This window comes from Paroedura picta, chromosome 2, assembly GCF_049243985.1.
Source record: "Paroedura picta isolate Pp20150507F chromosome 2, Ppicta_v3.0, whole genome shotgun sequence".
Classification (NCBI taxonomy): Eukaryota; Metazoa; Chordata; class Lepidosauria; order Squamata; family Gekkonidae; genus Paroedura; species Paroedura picta.
In genome coordinates, this window is record NC_135370.1 from 112,721,649 (window position 1) to 112,742,415 (window position 20,767).

The following is a 20,767-nucleotide window of genomic DNA, read 5'->3' on the forward strand; positions in this document are numbered from 1 at the left end:
TGTTCAGTAGCACCTTAAAAACCAACAAAATTTGTGGCAGGATATTTATTTCTTTATTTTTGAATTTTTGCCCTGCTACTCTTGGCAATTGTCATCTCCTGGTGGCTTACAATATAAAAGCAACACGCACAATACCCCATAAAACCCCCATTAAAACATAAAACAATATCAACAATATCAAAGATGGTGGTATAAAATTTAATATTCCCAAAGCAACTCAATTGATTCAGACTAAAGGCCAGGACTGTTCCAGCCTAAGGGTCATCAGCACTTAAAATGCTTAGAGTAGGGCGGGTCCCACAATTTGTAACTTTGGTCACCCCCCAGCCTCAAGCAAACATCTGGAAGAAAGAGCTCCATCCTGCAGGCCCTGCAGAACCTAGACAGCTCCATCAAGGCCCTCAGGTCTACTGGGAGCTCGTTCCACTAGATTGGGGCCAAGGCCAAGAAGGCCCTGGTCCTGGAGGCCCAGGACAACCAGCAAATTCATACTTGTAGAGCACAGAGCCCTGCGGGAGGCAAAAGCAGATTAGTAGTCCCTCAAATAGGTAGGACCCAGGCCACATAACCAGTGCGGCTGAATATGGGCCCTCCAAGATGACCGAGTGGGAACCGTGCAGCTGCATGTTGTACCAGTTTCAGTTTCCGAGTCAAGGACAGGGGTAGGCTCGCATAGAGCGAGTTACAGAAGTCTAGTCTGGAAGTGACCGCCGCATGGATCACTGTGGCCAAGTGTTCCAAGGACAGATAGGGCACTAGTAGTCATGTTTGACACAGATGGAAACATGCCATTAGGGCTACATTTGTGATCTGAGCCTCTATTGAAAAGGAGGCATCAAAGATCAGCCCCAAATTCCTGGCGGTCAGTGCTGGTGTTAGTTGCACTCCATCCATACATGGGAGGCCTGCTGCCTGATCCTGCTCCCTTCTGCCTAGGCACAGGACCTCTGTCTTGGAGGGGCTGAGTTTCAGATTACTCTGCCTGAGCCATCCAACCACTGCTTCCAAACATCTGGCAAATGTATTCAGGGAAAAGTCCAGCTAGCCACCCATCAGGAGGTAGAGCTAGGTGTTATCCACATATTGGCGATATCTGAGCTCAAAGCCCCGGACCAGGTGGGCTAGAGGGTGCATATAGATGTTGAAAAACATAGGGGAGAGTATTGCCCCCTGTGGCACTCCAGATAGAAGCACCAAGTCCTCCTCCACTGCAACCCTCTGAGTCCAGTTCTGGAGAAAGGAGACCAGCCATTTCATTGCAGTCCCCCTAATCCCAGTCCCAATGAGATAGTAGGCCAACAGCTCATGACTGATCACATCAAATGCAGCTGACAGATCTAAAAGTCCGAGGATGGCCAAATCGCCCAAGTCCAGCTGGTGCCAGATATCAACTGTTAGGGTGACTAGTGCAGTCTCTACCCTGTGCCTAGGACAGAAGCCAGACCTGTATGGATCTAGGGCCAAAGTTTCCTTCAAAAATGCCTGAAGCTGCCCTGCTCTGGCAAGATGCAAGCCTGGTCAGTAGTTGGCAGGGTCCTGCAGGTCCATTAATGGCTTTTTAGGACATGATGCACCACAGCCTCCTTAAGCCCTTCGGGGAACTCTCCCAGTGTTGGAGAGAGGTTCATAATCTCCCTCAAAAGGCCTCCTATCTGCCTATCACCTGGTTTGAGCAGCCAGGACAGGCAGGGATCAAAAAGGCAGGTTGTCAGAAGAAGCACTGGAAGGCGACAGAGACTCCAACTACTTCTATATGGCTAAAAATATTAGCAGACCTAGCATGGCAGGACTTACTAATATGGTTTATAAGAAACCACCTGAAGAATATGACGAACAGTGGTATTTTTACTTGGACTTTCTTAAGAAAGATAGTAGTAATTTTTAAAGGTAAAGGTAAAGGTATCCCCTGTGCAAGCACCGCGTCATGTCTGACCCTTGGGGTGACGCCGTCTAGCATTTTCATGGCAGACTCAATACGGGGTGGTTTGCCAGTGCCTTCCCCAGTCATTACCGTTTACCCCCCAGCAAGCTGGGTACTCATTTTACCTACCTCGGAAGGATGGAAGGCTGAGTCAACCTTGAGCCGACTGCTGGGATTGAACTCCCAACCTCATGGGCAAAGCTTTCAGACAGCTGCCTTACCACTCTGCGCCACAAGAGGCTCTTGTAATTTTTAGGTCAGGACTAATAGCGTGATGGGAATTGACCACATATTTCCTTAAGACAGTATCATACTATTTTCTCCTATGTAATAATAATTGTTTTGCTAGCTGGTCTTTCTTTCTTTTTTTACTTTTCTGTAAACGCTTTATATATAACAAAAATTAAAAAAAATAAAATAAAAAAGGCAGGTTGTCACTCTCAGTGACCCCAGCAATTTGCCCACTTCAGTGAGAGCCATCTGAAGCCATCAACTGTAATCTCTCACAATGGCCATGGAATGTAATCTCTCACAATGGCCAGTTTGCAATCTGTATCAATTGTGGCAGGTTGATCCCGGCAGAGTGACAAGATCTTGTCTCCAAAACAGCTCACTAATGCCTAACGGCACAATTCCAATTTACTAAAGTTTTGGCACCCCTCCTTGAGAGCATGATGGTCTGACCATGGAATGTTGTTATTCACCACCAGATCCACCTCTGTGCCAAAGATTAAACTGAAGGTGTGGCCAGCCTGATGGGTGGGACCAGCAAAAAACTGCAAGAACCATTGCATCACCATGGCCAATACCAGATCCGGGCCATGTCCTGTGGACATGGGGTACTGCAATGCCCAAGCAGCTACCGCCTCTAGCAGGCCTGGCAGGGAATCCAAGGGTGCAGTGGGTGTGCAGTACACCACCCAGATAGGACATGTCAGAACCCTTTACCAATCTAAGATGCCTTATCGCTGGGCCTCTCATAACTCAAGGCGGTCTCACGTGGCCTGAGTTCTGCTCCCTTTCTCCTCTCCTTGAAACACAAGCAGCACTGGTTCCAGGTTGGGGGGGAACAGACCCTTCCTAACCTATGCCCAGAGGGATAGGGCAAGCTACCCAAGAAACTTGGGGACTTAAAATGTCCCAGGTGAATTTTATTGTTTTATTAATTATTGTTATATGATTGTTGTGAGCTGCCTTGAGCCCTCAGGGAAAGGCAGCATGAGAATGCAAAAATATTTGTTTAATTTTTTTTAATTGAATGACATTAGAGGAAAGTTAAAATACTTTTTCAAAAAGTCCTTCTAGTTAAAGCTAATGAAGTGCTACTGACTGCTCTTCCATTTTCACTCTTACAGATTGTTAAGGGAAGGACAAAGAAGTCGTTTATATTACTGATTTTAAAGAAATCTGTGCAGAAATAGGTAGCAGTAAACCATTTCTGATCATATCATACCTTGAAAACCCTATGAGGTGAAAATTCAGAACGAAAAAAGAAATAGTACTGTAAGACAGGACTCCCAGATTAGATAGCACAATCAGCTTTCAGAAAAGAGCAGAGGGTAACTACAAATAGTGCTATTCTTAATGATATATCTAGACTTAAGCCAAAAGGATGTTCATTTGTTCCTATGAATAACTGCAAAAGGAAAGTCCAACGCTGTTTGACAAAATATGATAGCAATATGGCATGTGAGAAATAATCAATATAAGCTCGAAATTTTAAAACAAGAACTAGTATGTTTAAATTGTATTTTCAGTCAGAAAATTATGATGTATTTTACTTAAGGAATGACAAACACAGAAGAAACAGTGTTGCTTTAATAGGGGAGGCAAGATGTAGCACGAGCAATCATCAGGAATTATAATGCAAAGTCCAACCCAATAATATAGCCCAACTATAGATGCTGAAGGAACTGAAAGTTTTTATGCAATTCTCCAGGAAGAAATTGATCACCCACCTAAGCAAGATGTGGTGATAATCATAGGTGACTGGCATGCAAATGTGGGGAACAAATAAAATGAAGCAAAGTAGGATTATGTGAAGACAACAAGTTAATTGCAAACATGTTTCAGGCAACTGAACAGACGACTGTATACACAAACATCACTGAATGGCAAGTACAAAAATAAAATACATTGCATAATTGGAAGCAAAATATGGAGACATACTAATCTTCTAAAACAAGACTAGGAGCTGACTGTGGTACAGACTCTGAATTGTAAATTTCTTAAACTGGAGTAAAGCTGGAGAAAAAAATCAAAACATTCATAGTGCTAAAATACAATCCAAACAACAATGCTGAAAAGTTCAAAGAACACGTGAAAGAAAACTAGAAGAACTATGGGTTGAAACAAGAGATGTTATCAAAGAAGAATGTACAAAGCTAAAATCAAAAGCCTCAAAATAGATGAGAAGCAAAATTAAAAGGTGACAGAAATAGAATCAGAGATCTAAATGAAGCATTCTAGCAACTTGTATGTACGTAGTATAATAACTGGTTTAAAGGAATAGAAGAGAACAAAAAAACAGGAAAAACAAGAGATGTGTTCCACAGGATCCAAGAAATCAAAGGGATACTTAAAGCATAGTTAAGCATGCTGAAAGATCAACATAGAAATACATCAATTCAACAGGGGGGGAAATGAAAGATGGGAACAATACACGAAAGAACTGTACAAGAGATATAAAAGGATGACAGATTCTTGTGCAGAAGAGTATTTTCAGTTTTAGAAAGAGAAATGAAAGCAGTAAACAAAACAATTTGGAGAAACAAATCAACAAGAGTAGATGGGATACCGGTAGAGATATTTCAAGTTACAGAAAGTGATCAAAATCTTAACAAGAAAATGCCAACAAATATGAAAAACAAAACACTGACTTCCAGAGTTGAAACAGTCACCCTACATTATAATTCCAAAACAAAGAGGCATCAAAGACTGAAGCAACTATCAGACTATCACATTGATTTTATTTATTTTATTTAGAGTTTTATACCGCCCTTCCATACGGCTCTGGGTGGTTTACAGAGAACATTGTAAAATAGTTAGACAGAACGTTATAACAATGTGTCAAATAACAATCATAACATAACATACCAACCAGAACAGTATTTTAACAGAACAGTAACATTGACAAATCCTTGGGGAGGTCAGATTGTTCAGTCTGGAGGGGACCAGCAGATGTTTTGAGTCGGTTGGTCTCAAGCAAATGTCTGGTGGAGGAGCTCCCTTTTGCAGGACCTGCAGAAATGTGGAAGTTCGGGCAGGGCCCCTGATCTCCTCAGGGAGCTTGTTCCACCAGGTGGGGGCCAGGACTGAGAAGGTTCTGGCCATTTTTGAGGTCTGGTGTGCTTCTTTTTCTTAGATTCAACTGAGTAGCTATGTTGGTTTGAAGTAGCACAACGAAATTTGATTCCAATAGTACCTTTAAGACCAACAATGATTTATTCAAAGCGTGAGCTTTCGAGTGCATGCTCACACTTTAAATAAAGTGCTACTGGAATCAAATTGTATTAATTTTTCTTGAAAAGTGATGCTCAAAATCTTACAACCAAGATTTTTACCATATATAGAATGAGAAATCCTAGATATTGAAGCTGGATGCAGAAAATGAAGGGGAACGAAAGATCATATTGTGGTGAGGTGTAGCAAGTTCCCCCTGCCTCTGCCACCCTCAGCCATTTTGCCATTTTGCTGTAAGTACCACTCAGACTGCAAAGTGTTCTATCTCAGTGTGTTTATTTCAGCTTCCTTTCACCATACAGCGTTGCCTCCCAGTAGTTCTCCTTCCCTTTCTCTTAGTGCTACCACCCATCTGTTCTCCCCCTCATCTCCCCAGGTAAGTTACCTTGCCTCTCCTCCTGGCTCAGCCCCTTCCTTTCCTCCCATAATGTCTAAGTTCTTCATTTCTGCTGTCAATGAGTGCCTGTGGGCATCTCCTGGCTGTTTCTTGGGGCTCCGGGCTGATTCTCCACTCCTCTGGTTTGGCCTCCCCTGTCCAGCTCCATGTCATTGGGTCCTCAAATGGAGCACCCGCAGCAGCAGGCATCTCATTTGCATGGCCCCAGTGCACCTTCAAAGTCCAGGGACACCGGATCCCATATGGCAATTTTGCAAGTCTCCACATTTGGTGCAGTAACTTTGCCCTCCTCCACGTCCATCCCCAGGCATATATTACAAAATTACTTTAGTTACTGGAGGAAATGAAGAAATTACAGAAGAAAATCAGCTTGTGCTTCATAGATTACAGCAAAGACTTTGGATATGTGGACCCTGAAAAGCTATGGTTGGTTCAAAATGGGGGTGTGCCACAGCAACTGATTGCTTTGATGTGCAAGTTATACTGGTCTAGACAAGATACTACTGTTCTGACAATTACAGATAAACAGAATGGCTTCCAGTTGGCCAAGGTATTAGACAAAGGTGTATTTTGTCTCCCTGATCATTTACACACAAGTCAATTTCCTCAGTTCACCCTCTGCTCGTTCGTGAAGTTTATTCGGGCTTCCTCATGAAGTCAACTCCCTCCTGGGGCTTTACCAGGGCTGACGCGAGTCTGCCTTGCCATTGACCTGCGATAAGGGAACGTGGATAAAACTACAGTCCCTTTTTTACCACAGAGACAATGAGCAGCAAGTTGCAGCAGTGATGTGAGGAAGGGAAAACTTGGGCTGTCCTTTTTCTTGCCCTCCCAACCACCCACACACACACCCATCCCTGAAAGTCACTTCCATCCTTCTCCCTCTGCCCTTTTTTCAAAGGTCTTTTTCCAAAGCCCGCTTCTACAGGGTCAGCAAGGGAGCCTCCTCCCTGGAGCTTTGCTGCAGAGGCAATCTTGTGTGTGTGTGTGTGTGTGTATTAATAAAAGGATGGAACTGCATTGCAACACGGTTCCAGTGTAATGAAATTACACTCAGTCCACTTCATGCATGCATTGCTTGACTCATGCTTAGAGGGAGCCAAGGGGGAAAGACACGTTCTTTCTTTCTTTCTTTCTTCCTTTTTTTTTTTAAGGGACTGTAACCTGACCATGTGGGAGGGAGCCGAGGCAGAGAGCAGGGTCACCTTGCTGCTTTCAGCCCGATGTGCTGCTTGCACCAACAAAGCCCAAGACATTCCCTGCCATCTTCCCTGCCACTTTTTCCTTCACCCTGCTGCATTGTTCTGTTTGAAGCCATGCTGCGGAGCTAAGGAAAAGTGGCTGCTTCCTCTTTTGCCCCTCTGCGCTGCTCACAAATTGAGCTCTCCTCAAAACAGAGGGAAAACATGAAAACACCGCTCCACTAACTTTAAATCATTATATGTTGGACAAAGCTGGACAATGATGAAAGCTGACAGAAAAAAGTTGATACCTTTGAAACGTGGTATTGAATACTCTCCTCCAAGAGACCCTGGACTGACAAAAAGACAAGTAAGTGGGTTCTAGATCAAATCAAGCCTGAACCCTCCCTAGAAGCACAAATGATTAAATTGAGGTTATTGTAATTTGGTTACATGATGCCAGGAAAAGCTGAAGGCAGCAGGAAAAGAGGAAGACCAACAAGAAGTGGATTGAGTCAGTTAAGGAAGCCTTAATTTAGTTTGCAACCTTCACATTTATAGACCTGAGAATAGCTGTTAATGACATAAAACTTTGGGAGTTCATTAATTCATAGTGTCTTCACACCCAAAATCAGGTAGGGCAGACAGTACCAATAAGTTACAAGAATTCAACGCAGTTTTTTACCTCTCCAGTATCATCAGACCAATATTGCGATATGTTTCTTAATGAAGTGTTATAACTGTCAGGCCAGCAGTCTGCTAAATGAATGCCCAAACTATGCTTTTCCATGTGCACAGATTAATGGGGACATTTGTTCAGCTAGTACAGCCTACACTTATGCATGCAGCTTGGATTGATCTGGATGTAGAAACATGTTAACACACATGGGCTACTATTTCTTAATCAAGAAACCGCCCTGATCCTCCGGGGAGGGCGGTATATGAATGAATGAATGAATGAATGAATGAATGAATGAATGAATGAATGAATGAATACGTATGTACGTACATACGTACATATGGAAAGGTAAAGGTATACCCTGTGCAAGTATCTTGGGGTGACACCCTCTAGCGTTTTCATGGCAGACTCAATACAGAGTGGTTTGCTAGTGCCTTCCCCAGTCATTACTCAGCAAGCTGGGTACTCATTTTACCAACCTTGGAAGGATGGAAGGCTGAGTCAACCTTGAGCCAGCTGCTGGGATCAAACTCCCAGCCTCATGGGCAGAGCTTCACACAGCATGGCTGCTGCCTTACCACTCTGCACCACAAGAGGCTCATACGTACGTAAATACATACATAAAATAAGATGAGTGAATGAAATACGCATCCATGTGACATCTATGTCAAAACACTCATTGACTCAATCAGTCTGTGATGTACCTCCTAACTACAAATAAACTACGAAATGTAATTCAAAACTTGAGCTTCCCCTTTTTATTCTGAACCAATGTTAATATTTTGTTTAATTTCAAACAGCCTAACAACTGTGTGAAGGAATTAAAAAATAATGTCTTACAACACTGAAATTAATCAATCCTATTATTTTACTTCCATGTAACATTTAAGATCTAAATCTCTATTTTAACTTCTTACAGCACAACCGTATGCCTTTATGTTCAGAAATCAATCCCACCTCATTCAAAGAGGTGACTCCCACCTGTGCAGGATTGCTACCTTATCAGATCAAATAAAATAATGATTTTTTTGTTTTCATTTTTGAAACCAAAGATATATTGCTGTGTATACTGTATGTTAAGCCTATGCAGGCAAAAGATAATTCATTTATTTATATACTTAGGGTTATTAGGGTGTATAACGATGTGTTCCTAAGTATGTCAACTGGCAGGAGATGGAGGAGCTGGGGACTTATGATGAGAGGTTATGTGATCAGTTCTCTTAGCATGGAAAAGTCACTTCCAGCTTATCCTGGAATTGAATCATTATGTTGGGGAAAAACACTAGAATTCTCGCAAAATTCAGTGGTTCAACTATAGAGTCTGAGGCAAATACTTGAACATCACCCAAAGCCCATTTTCCTCCCACCATGCAATTGAGTGGCAAAAGGCACAAATGGGGGTGGAGGGAAGAAGTCTCCTGCCACAAGTGGGAAGCTGGTAACCCTATCCTGAAGCCATGGACAAGATCTAATTTCTTTTTAAATTATTCGGTTCAGTAATGTTTGTGTGCATGATTTTTAAAAATATGTTCCTTCATTCAGTGTTTTCTTGATTACGCTTGATTAACTACCCAACTATGCCCCAGTTTTACAACAGTGTATATTCTGATAATATAATATGCAAGATATGTGATATATTTTGGACATAAAAACTTTTCAAATACAATTTTAATAATGATAAAGTAAAAGGCAGACTCTGGGACAAATAAAACATTTAAATATATTGTATGAGTGTTCATAAGCTGGAGTTACCCTGAAAGAGGGTGCCTACATTCATACTTAGAAAAATTTGATACCAACAGATTTCTATGTTTGACTTCCAGCATCTTTAGAAATTTACAATCTGATATTACTGTTGACATTTCAAATAAAACCTTAATCCTTTATAAGCTGTGGGCAATTAATTCTGCACTATAACAAGTTTTCATAGATGCACTCAACTGAACTTCAAAGCACTTAACCTAGAATATTTATATTTAATATGACTTGTTTTCAATGAATTCAATGCCTGAATTTTAGCTTTCAGTAAATAAGACCAAAATGGCTTATATCCAAGTACTCAAATGTAACTTGATTGTATACTGTATTGTAATATCTTGCTGCATTAGGAATTTCAGAAGAATAAAACCACACCAAAGTAATTTCTACATTTTCAAATTTCCATACCCTTTCCATACCCTCTGACAACATTAACATGTTTTTTCATAATTATCGCAGAGTTAATGTGCATTTAAAGAGAGTTTTAAAACATGAACTGTTACTTTAAACATTCTACGATGTGCAAATGTTATCCATATTAAACACCTGGACAACTGTTTTCTTGCCTTTTTCCTATCCCAGTTTGCATATTGGAAATGAGCAGATTTCTGAGATGTTTCTTTGCATGCACTATTTATTTTATGCTTATAATAAAGAGATATCCATAACACAAATTTACAAAACAGAACATAAGAAATCCATCCTTTAAACTCTGTTAATCCTCTTTTCAGATCTAATTATTTTTCCTACTGAAACTATGATTGCAAATGCTGTTCAGAGGAAGAAACAGAAGCATACTATTATTTTTTTCTTAAAAGTAATTATAATATTTTATGAATTAAATAATATTCCCATAATCTGTTGCAAAGTTACCCCCCAAGTGCATAAACATGAGCCTTTCAAAAGTATTCACTAATAGAAATTCCTTCCCAAATAGGCACAGTAGAAAACCACAGAACATATTCTATAAATGGAATGAGGCTGCTATAAGAAGCTTTCTATAAGAAACTAAAATGAACAAGTCACACGAAGGGTCTGTGAGTACTATGAAAGGACAACCTAACAGCAGAATTCTGGCAAAGAACTTAATATAATGATGCAGTATCTAAGAAAATCATATTAAGCATGCAGAAGAAAATAGCAGGTCTCAAACATCAAGTGCTTTGCGCTCAGTGCTTACCTTCCTTCTTTGTTAAGGCATTTAACAAAGACTTCATTTTCCCTTTTACTTTAGCAGCAATCCTCTCATTATATAACCATTACTGAATTGAGAGAGGAATAAAAGCTACCCAGACTCTATGTGTTTTAACTGCCGGCACCCTGAAGTAAGCAGCAGGTTTCTGGGCACTGTATAACTACAAGCATAGCTGGGCAAGCAGAACCCAGCATTCTGGTGACAAAGCCCACCCCACATTCTGTCTGTCAGCTGAAAGCCAACTGTGCATAGACTGGAGCTGCTCAAAAAATCTTGCTGTCTTTCATAGTATTAGTCATGTGAACACCATCAGAGCTGTCTTTCAGACATTCTTCTGCTTTTGTAGTTGAGACATTTACGAGTAAGAACAGAGATGACTGAAACATGGAGAAACACCACAAGTTGAGTGAGGTCAAAATTAACATTTGGCGGGGAAGGGAGAGCAATCATTCATTATATCTCATGGCAGCAATTCACAGATACATTCAGAAGAGGGAAAATCCTGAAAGGACAGCTATAGACCTAGTAAAGCGTAGTCTTCATATTCAAGTTCCAAAGGCATCATTCTATTTAGCCCCCCAGTCAATGGTGTCCCGCTTTACCAATGTTAAAATATGGTCACCTTAGTCTTAGTCTACTAAGTCATGTCTACTAAGAAATGAGTCAGCAGTGTGATACGGTGGCTAAAAAGGCAAATGGGATTTTGGGCTGTATCAAACGGAGTATCCTGTCCAGATCACGGGAGGTGTTGGTACAACTTTAGTCTTCTGTAATTCAGCCTCATTTGGAATACCATGTTCAGTTTTGGGCACCACAGTTGAAGAGGGATATAGACAAGCTGGAGCATGTCCAGAGGAGGGCAACAAAGATGGTGAGGAGTTTGGAGACCAAGACGTATGAGGAAAGGTTGGAGGGACTTGGTCTGTTAAGCCTGGAGAGGAGACAACTGAGAGGGGATCTGATAACAATCTTCCTGAAATTGAATAATAGATAATTTACTATAAATAATTACTGTAGGCTAAAGTCTGATTTGTTGGTTCTTAAGATTTTTTGCTTCCTGAGTGAAATGGGAGGGTAATATAAAAATCGAATGAATGAATGAATGAATGAATGAATGAATGAATGAATGAATGAATGAATGAATGAATGAATAAGATCACTCTTTCAGAAGTAGAAAGGGAGATAAGAACCAACAAATTAAAATTTACCTTCCTGTGTGTCCATTAAAATATCAACAAAGAATTAGCAAGCATAAATCAGAATCACAAATAGTTTAGAGTTTAGTACCACAGTGTTTGTATCCATCACCTTTAATTTCTAATTTAAAAGCCCTCCTTCTGAGTGAGATTTTTAAAGTTTGGAATTTATTTTTAAGACCTGAGAATATCAAATACAGCAAAATGGTTGTTTATGAGACATTCTCCTGGTCAAATAAAAACTCTTTCCTCCATTAAGGGCCAGACACTTTCTATTTAATTAATTAGATAGACAAAGACTCCCAGCATAACCAAATCACTTGAAGGCATAAATATGCAATGGAATCATCCTACCCTTTAACAATATAGTCCTGTAGAACCAGCCAAATTTCCAGAGCCCAATACCGAATTCTCTACCCTCCAGTTGCCCTAATTTTCAAGACACTTTAAATGTCTTCTAAGTTAGAAACCCAAGTAGACATCACAAAAAGTTGCCTAATGTTGAGTATTAGAATGTTTAAATTCTTGATATTTTTATTTTTGATAGATACCAAATCCCCATAATTGACTATTGCATAACTGTAAGTGCTCACTGAAGAAAGCTGCTTAAATCATATTCAGTTAAATATGAATGCATAATTCTTCCTCTTTGATTTTCCTTCTCAAGAGTTTCAGTGCAGTAGCCCTCCTATGTAAACTAGATACTTTTGCTGTTGTCTCAAGGTTGACTCAGCCTTCCATCCTTCCAAGGTCGGTAAAATGAGTACCCAGCTTGCTGGGGGGTAAACAGTAATGACTGGGGAAGGCATTGGCAAAGCACCCCGTATTGAGTCTGCCATGAAAACGCTACAGGGTGTCACCCCAAGGGTCAGACATAACCCAGTGCTTGCACAGGGGATACCTTTACCTTTACCTTTTTAGTTAATTTTCTTCTCCCAATCCACCGCAATGGGGAGATAAGAGAAAAGGAGGTGAAAAGTTGAAGCTGATTGGGTGATGATTAAAAGTGGGCTGGGGAAGTTGGTTAGAACATCAGCTGAAGTTTGCAAAAATGGAGGGCTGGAGGCATTAGAAGAAGATATAGGCTAGATACCAGGCCTTCCTGTCCTCTACCATTCCCCGGAATCCATTTAAGTTTGCACCGACTGCTTCAGTGACTCCATCCAGCCACTTCATTCTCTATTGTCCCCTTCTTCTTTTGCCCTCAATCGCTCCCAGCATTAGGCTTTTCTCCATGGAGTCCTTCCTTCTCATGAGGTGGCCAAAGTATTTGAGTTTCATCTTGAGGATCTGGCCTTCTAAAGAGCAGTCAGGGCTGATCTCCTCTAGGACTGACCGGTTTGTTCACCTTGCAGTCTATGGGACTCACAAGAGTCTTCTCCAGCACCAGAGTTCAAAAGCATCAATTCTTTGACATTCGGCCTTCCTAATAGTCTAACTTTCACAGCCGTACATTGCAACTGGGAAGACTAAGCCTTGACTAAGCACACTTTTGTTGGCAGGGTGATGTCTCTGCTTTTTAGGATGCTGTCTAGATTTGCCATAGCTTTCCTCCCCAGGAGCAAGCGTCTTTTAATTTCTTTGCTGCAGTCCCCATCTGCAGTGATCTTGGAGTCCAGGAAAATGAAATCTGTCGCTAGCTCCATTTCTTCCGTTTGCCAGGAATTGAGAGGGCCAGAGGCCATGATCTTAGTTTTCTTGATGTTGAGTTTCAAGCCAGCTTTTGCACTCTCCTCCTTCACCTGCATCAAGAGGCTCTTTAGTTCCTCTTCACTTTCTGCCATTAGAGTGGTATCATCTGCATATTTGAGGTTGTTGATATTTATCCCTGCAATCTTGATCCCAATTTGTGACTCATCTCACTCCACCTTTCTCATGATGTGCTCCACATACAAGTTAAACAGGCAAGATGACAGTATACAGCCTTGCCGAACTCCTTTCTCAATTTTGAACCAATCAACCAAACTCTATGGACAGTTCCAAAAGGCAAAAAAACACAACTAAAACTACTATTATTATAAAACCCTTGAAAGGAACTGTTTAAAAACTTGAATTGGGACTGCCAATAATAAAAGCTAAATCAATTAAAATACAGTTCTAATTAAAGCTTCTTCAACTGCCTCCTGAAGATCAGACAGGACAGTCAGGAGGGCATCATCTGTCATCTTAATTCCTGGACAGGAACATATATAAGAAGATGGTCCTTCAGCTATCCAAGTCCCAGGCCATTTAAGGCTTTAAAGGAATAAACAAACCATTGATTTGGGCCCAGAAGCTGATCAGAAGTCAGTGTAGTACTGGCGACATATGCTCCCGATAGCTGGCCCTGACATGCAATTAGGCCATAACATTCTGAACTACCTACAGCTTCTAAGGATCTTCAAATTTAGCCCCAAACAGACTGTGTTGCAATAGTTCAGTCTAGATGTAGATGTAAGGCATGGATCACTGTAGCTAGATCTGACTTCTCCAGGGTGTATTATGCATGTCAGGAAATCTTGCAAAAAATCTGTCCCAAAATACATTTATTTTATTTCACCATATGGAACTGGTTTTGCCACAGAAAAGCCATTGTAGTAATTCTGATTCTGTATGACATCCCCCCTCCAAGCAGCCATTGCATCTTTTCAGTGCAGTATTTAAAACTACTTTTCTTTTACAACCATCATGAAAATGTCTGTTTTTGCATGCACAAATGCAAGTGTGTTTTTGTTCTCCTCCCCTATACCACCATACACAAATGGAGGAAACAGACAGCCTCTAGTCCCTTGTCCACCAATGGGAGCTTGAGGCATCCCTTATTCAGCACAGACCCTCCCACCTGTGCTATGACAACATTACACCAGCAGAAATTAATTTATTCATTCCCTCAGAGGCATTTGCAAGCACTTCAATCCATTCTCTACACGGAACAGCATAACTCTGAGGGGGGAAATTTGTAGGGTTTTCAAAAGGCTGTGTGGCCCCATGGAAATTTCATGTTGCGGCCTCCATGTCCATGAACTACAATTCCCTTAAGGCCCTTCCAGTGGTATGTGCCACAGCGATAGTCAGCTGACCATGCAGCTGACCATGGCCTACCAATGAGCAAGTAGCACAACAGAGGAATTGCCCCCCCCCCCAACATTTGCCATCCTAAGTCCATTTTTCAAGTGTATAATTCTTGCAGAAAAACATGACCGTTTAAAAAAATAATGATTCAAAAGGGTCAGCATGATGGCTTCAGGGAAAACCCTTGCATGCATAATAGCTTCAGGAACTGATGCAAATGACACACCAGTCACCAAATTGAAATGATTTCATAAATCCGGCCTCTGCCAAGAACCCTTAGAATGGAGCAGCACTAGCCACTACCCACTCTATCATTCTGCCCAAGAATGGAGTATTGGAGACTGCCCAGAAATTTTTCAAAATAGTAGGGTTCAGAGACAGGGTTTTTTTCCTCTCCTAAACAAGTTTAATCACTACCTCCCTGAGCACAGTGACACAATCCCCTCTATCAAGAAAGCATTTACCTGTCCCCTTGCCCACTCAGCAAGTCTATCAGCTAGGAAGGGCAAGGGTTGAGAATACAGATGGTAGGTCTCACCTAGACCCATTATGCACGGGGGTTTTAGCGCGCATTCGGGGTGGAATGCCAGCGACTAAAATCACCGATAATGCACGGTACTGGTGGCAACTGGCTGCAGATTCAACGTACGCTGCCGGAAAAGTTGCATTAGAGGAACGCGGGAGAAACCGCAGCTTCCGCGGCGACCAGGGCCCAATCAGACGCGGTGGCGAAGGCGGTGCGTGCATAATCGGGGAGTTCTGGGTCGAGCACCAGAGCCAGAATCGAAGCGGCTGCTTGAACGATGCGGCAGGCAGGAGGGCACCAAAGGGGACGGGGAGAGAAAGGCGGATGGGGAGCCCATAGGAGAGGGGGACAAGGGGACCACCACAGGTAGCGGGCCGAGCTGCACAGTACCGGCGGGGAACAGAGGGCAGCATGGCCCCATCCAGGGACGGCAGAGGGGCCTGGGCTCCAATCCCCCAACTGCCCCGCCACCCAGTTCCCAACCACAAAAGACAACGGAGGCGAGGGGTGTAAGAAAATATACAAACTTTATAGAGAATAAATAAATATTAAAAGAAACAATACAGAGGAAAAACGGCAACAGGCCAAAACAGGGAAACAGGGAATATGAATGGGGAAGAACCGGGGAAGGGAAGGGAAAGACCTGGGAACTATACAAGGGGAAGGGCGAAGGGGAAACATACGAAGAGGAAGGCAAACAAACAGGGACACATCCCCCCCCACTGTCCGGCGGCAGGGCAGCGGCAGCCTGTGGGGTGCTCACGTGGCCGAGGAGGATGGGCCGGCAGCTGTCGGGTCCGTCGAAGCATCCGCTGCAAGGGTGGAAGACAGGGATCCCATGAGAGCGATGGCTGTACCAGAGGGCCCTAGAGGGCCATGACGGCAAGGCGCTGGAGCACGGCTGGGCCAGTGGCCCGGGTCCGCACAGACGCCCGTTGCCGCCATACACATCCTCGTGCTGCTGTAACATCCATGTGGGTGCTCTGGCCTCCACCCACGATGTCCAGGACATCGGAGTGTGGCGGAGGCGACCCGGGAGTATCGGCTGCTGGGCTCGCAGAGCCGCAAAGAAGGCAGCCTGGAGCCTCTCAAATTTCTCCCGGCACTGGTGGGGTGTCTGGGAGTATCCGGCGGTCTCCAAGTATTCCCACCCCTTCCCACCACGCCCCCGTCGCATCCGGCTCAGAGTCTCGCGAGGGGTCCCGGGATGGCCCCCAACGTTCCCAGGGAAGCCGGCATCCCCCAGACACGGCGACGGCGACCAGGAACGCCCATATGCAGCCATGTTGCCCCTGCTGCTCGGCCACCACGCAGAGACCCCATTACTGGCTAGTAACCCAGTGAGAGCGACGTAAAGCGGGTAGAGCAAGCAGGCAGACCATGGCAGTGCGCCGTCCGAGGACCCCCGCCCTGGAGCCTGAGAGTCCCCATGCCCCGGTGGATGACTACCTGACACCCAGCTCGTTGGCATCGGCAAGCACCGGTGAGCAGAGCGGATGGGGCCGTAGCTGGAGGAAGCATGAGGTCGTAGCCCTGCTGGACATCTGGGGCACCCTCGACGTCCAGGAGGCCCTGCACGTGTCTCACAGGAACCGGGAGGTCTTTGAGTACGTCTCCAGGGACCTCCGGGCGCAAGGCTTCGTCCGCAGTGCCTTGGAATGCCAGACTAAGACCAAGGCGCTGTGGCAGGAGTACGTTCGTGTCCGCAACCACAATGACCGCATGGGAGCCGAGCCGGCCACATGCCCGCACTACCAGAGGCTGGCCGAAATCCTGGGGACGTGGGGCAGCGGGCGGCCACGACGGGTGGCTCGGAGCCTCAGTGATACAGTCCAAAATAGCATTTGCCTTTTTTACCGCTGCATCACACCGCCTGCTCATGTTTAGTTTACAATCCACAAGTACCCCAAGGTCTCGTTCACACACAGTGCTACCTAGAAGCGTATCCCCCATCCAGTAGGCATGCTTTTCATTTTTCTGACCCAGATGCAGAGCTTTACACTTATCTTTATTAAATTGCATCTTGTTCTCATTTGCCCATTTTTCCATTGTGTTCAGATCTCGTTGAACTCTGTCTCTATCTTCCGGAGTATTTGCCAGTCCTCCCAATTTGGTGTCATCTGCAAACTTGATGAGTAGTCCCTCCACCCCCTCATCTAGATCATTAATAAATATGTTAAAAAGTACCGGGCCAAGCACCGAGCCCTGAGGTACCACGCTACTCACTTCTCTCCAGTCTGATGAAACACCATTGACAACAACTCTTTGAGTGCGGTTCTCTAACCAATTCCCTATCCACCTGACTATCTGAAAATCCAGATTGCAGTCCTTAACGTTCGCAATGGCGGCCTGCAGGCAAGACAGCAGGCATTGCCAGCGGGCTTTCAGACGCCCAAATGCCCGTTCCATGACGTTACGTGCACGGCACAGACGGCCATTGAAGTACGCCTCCACCACATCTTGCGGGGGGGGCGTAGGGTTTCATGAGCCACCGCCGTTGGGGGTATGCCCCATCTGCAACTATCAGAGCTGGCACGCGGACGCCCTGCATCATGATGGTGGGGTTCCCCAGAACGTAAGCCCCAGTGTCCATGGCAGCGCGCAAGTTGGACTGCTGGAAGACGAAGGCATCATTCCGCTGGCCACCCCAGTCTGCCTCTGCATCGATGAAACAGCCAGTGTGGTCTACCGTCCCCTGGAGAATGACGGAACAGAAGCCCTTCCAGTTCCCGTATTCGTCGTAGCGCCTCCCGGGTGCTCGGATGGGGATGTGGCAGCCATCGACGGCCCCGATGCAGTGGGGAAACCCTAGGCACCCGAAGCCATCAATGATCTGTGGGTGACAGGGGGGTTAGGGTATGCTCATACTGCCCCATTCCGCCGCCCGCCCATCTGCCACGCCTTTCGTGCCTACCTCGCTGACCCTGTCTCCCAGGCACACTACCGTCCAGTAGAGCTCCGCCTCCATCGCCAGACACACCTCCCATATGATCTCCCTGCCGTGGCGACCCCAACGCCGAACTGATGAGCGACGTCCCGATATGTGTCCCCTGTGGCCAGGTACCATAGGGCAATGGCAACCCTTTTCTCTACGGGGATGGGCAGCCTCATGTTGGTGGCTTGTCTCTCCAGTCGGCTCTGTAGGGCTGTCACGAGCTCCTGGAATGTGCTCCGCGTCATGCGGAAGTTATTGATCCAGTGGTCATCACTCCAGCTGGCTGTCACATAGTTCTCCCACCAGTCTCGGTTGCACCGTTCGGCCCAGCGGGCCCTCGGGAACCGCACTGCGGACAGAGCGTGCCACCGGCAGCTGGCAGCTCGCCTCCAGTGAGGCACCCCAACACAGGACCGACCTGCGCCATGCCTCCTTGGCTTGGTGCCGCCTCCGCTGTTGGCGTCATCGGTGCTCTTGCCGGGCGGCCGTGGACGTGGCTGCCATTAGGGCCTGTACGCCATTTACTAGGACAGTGATGGCTGATGCCACCGCCGCTGCCCAAGACTCCATCCCGTTTATGCAGCTCACGGCTACGGCGCTTCCTCCCTCCCCCTCCGTGGCTGTCGAAGCCGGCAGGACTGCTCCTGCGCAGGCTGCTTCTGCCCTTCCTGCCCTCGACCTCTGGTGCGGCGCCCACTTGGCGATGCAGCGGCACGCTCGCCTCGCTTCCTCTTGGCTTCCTCTTGGCTCCGATGCCTCGACACCCGCAGCTCCGGGTTTTGCCGCCGTCGTGCCCTGTCCCGTGCATAACCGGTTTGCTTCGCATCTTCCCCCTCCACATTTTCCATGTGACCCGAAATCGCCATTTCGGCAGCCGTGCATAATGGGCCCTATCCAAGCATCTTGTCCACCTCCTTGGTAACCACAAAATAAAAATTATCCATATAACTCAGACGAGTATTTTTTTATTTATTTATCACATTTCTATGCCACCCGTCTCCAAAAGTTGAGGGCAGATCATAACATACTAATACATTTACATTATTAAAACATTTATATTATTAAATTAAATTATTTTTTTAAATATGTTAAAATTCCAGCAGCTGTCACCCTATCTCCAGGGAGGGGAGAGTGATGTACTGATATATATACCTGGCATCTAGGTGTGATTTCCTATAAGATTTCTGCATAGGGAAGTCAGTTTTGCTATTTATTGGCCTAAACTGTAGGCCTGGCAGAATAGTTCTGTATTACAGCCCCATATAAGTGTTTTAGGTACAAGGGTAGCCCTGGGGAGAGTGAGTGGCAGTAATCTAGTCTGGAGGTAAGTGTTGCATTGATCAAAGAGGCCAGATCAGGTGTCAACAGGTGTGGTGCTAGCTGCTGCACCTGGCAAAGATGGAAAAAGGCCTGGTAGGCAGCATTTATGACCTGGACTTCCATTAATGATGATGAGTCCAAGGTCACACTCAGGCTCCTGATGGTGGTTGAAGTTGTTAACTGGACCCTGTCAAGAGCCAGAAGTTGTAGTGCCTCCTCAAGAGCCAGAAGTAGTGCCTCAAGCTCAGAAGTAGGGATGGCGTGAAGAAAGCCATTGCAATGCCTCCTCTGCCGCCAGCCACCCGCCACTGCTGCCTGCCACCTGCTGCTGTCGCCCACTGCCGCCCACTGCTACTTCCAGCCACCGTCACCTTCCCCTGCAGGTACAGGCCGGGCCCACCTGAGGAAGCCCCTGGGAAAGCCCCTTCTCTCCCAGAGAATGCCAGGGCGGTCCCAGCCTGTACCTTCAGGGGAAGGTGACAGCGGCCGGAAGCAGTCAGTGGCAGCCGGTGGTGGTGGCCAGAAGTGGCGGCGACTGGCGGCGGAGGAGGAGCCATGGCAATGGCCGCCTTCATGTCGCCCTGACTGTTGTGTGTCTGCGTGCACGGCGCGTACAGGTGCACAACAATCGGGGTGGCGTGGAGGCGGCCATTGCCATGGCTTCTCCACTGCCAGCCCCTCGCTGCTGCTGCCTGCCACCCTCTGTCTGGTACAGTTGTTTCCCTCCACCCACTGCCTGCCACCCCCTGCAGCCGCTCGCTGGCACTGCCGCTTGCCACTGCCACCGCCACTTGCTGCTGCTACGGCAGCGGCAGCAGCAAGCAACCTGGGGATCCCACAGAAGGGGCAACATGACCCCAAAATGGGCCACGACCACAAGCTTGAGAACCACTGCTCTAATATAAACTCTACGCTATGTCTGATTAGTCTTGCTCTGAGTTTCCCACCAGCAGTGCTCAAACTGTCATTCCTTCCATTTTACTGGCATCTGCTCTCCAGTGAACTGTTGGAATACATAATGTCTGCAGTGAGCATAATCAAGTAGAATATAAAGGATATCCTTCAGGGGGCATTGGCTATGTATATTTATCATTAATAGGACACAAACCTTCTGAAGATTTTGAAATTCTCTCTTCTAGTCTCCTG

General features: G+C 45.4%; 2 protein-coding genes across 8 annotated transcripts in view; both read right to left on the bottom strand.

Moving 5' to 3' along the window:
• The window catches only part of SHANK2 (SH3 and multiple ankyrin repeat domains 2), a 510,912-nt gene that overhangs the window by 328,946 nt on the left and 161,199 nt on the right, over positions 1–20,767 (bottom strand). Inside the window, exon 1 of one of the 7 annotated variants that reach the window (XM_077322112.1) lies at positions 10,579–10,764. The exons of the other annotated variants lie outside the window; for them this stretch is intronic. Coding sequence (XP_077178227.1) covers positions 10,579–10,615 — 37 coding nt within the window. The 5' untranslated portion in view covers positions 10,616–10,764. Of the gene's footprint in view, positions 1–10,578; positions 10,765–20,767 lie in introns of those variants that run through there. 7 annotated transcript variants of the gene reach the window in all.
• On the bottom strand, positions 16,696–20,196 carry LOC143830965 (uncharacterized). Its single transcript, XM_077324187.1, is given in 6 exon segments — positions 16,696–17,139; positions 17,593–17,835; positions 17,837–18,199; positions 18,281–18,366; positions 18,369–18,798; positions 20,086–20,196. Coding segments are annotated over 6 exon segments (1,677 nt in total).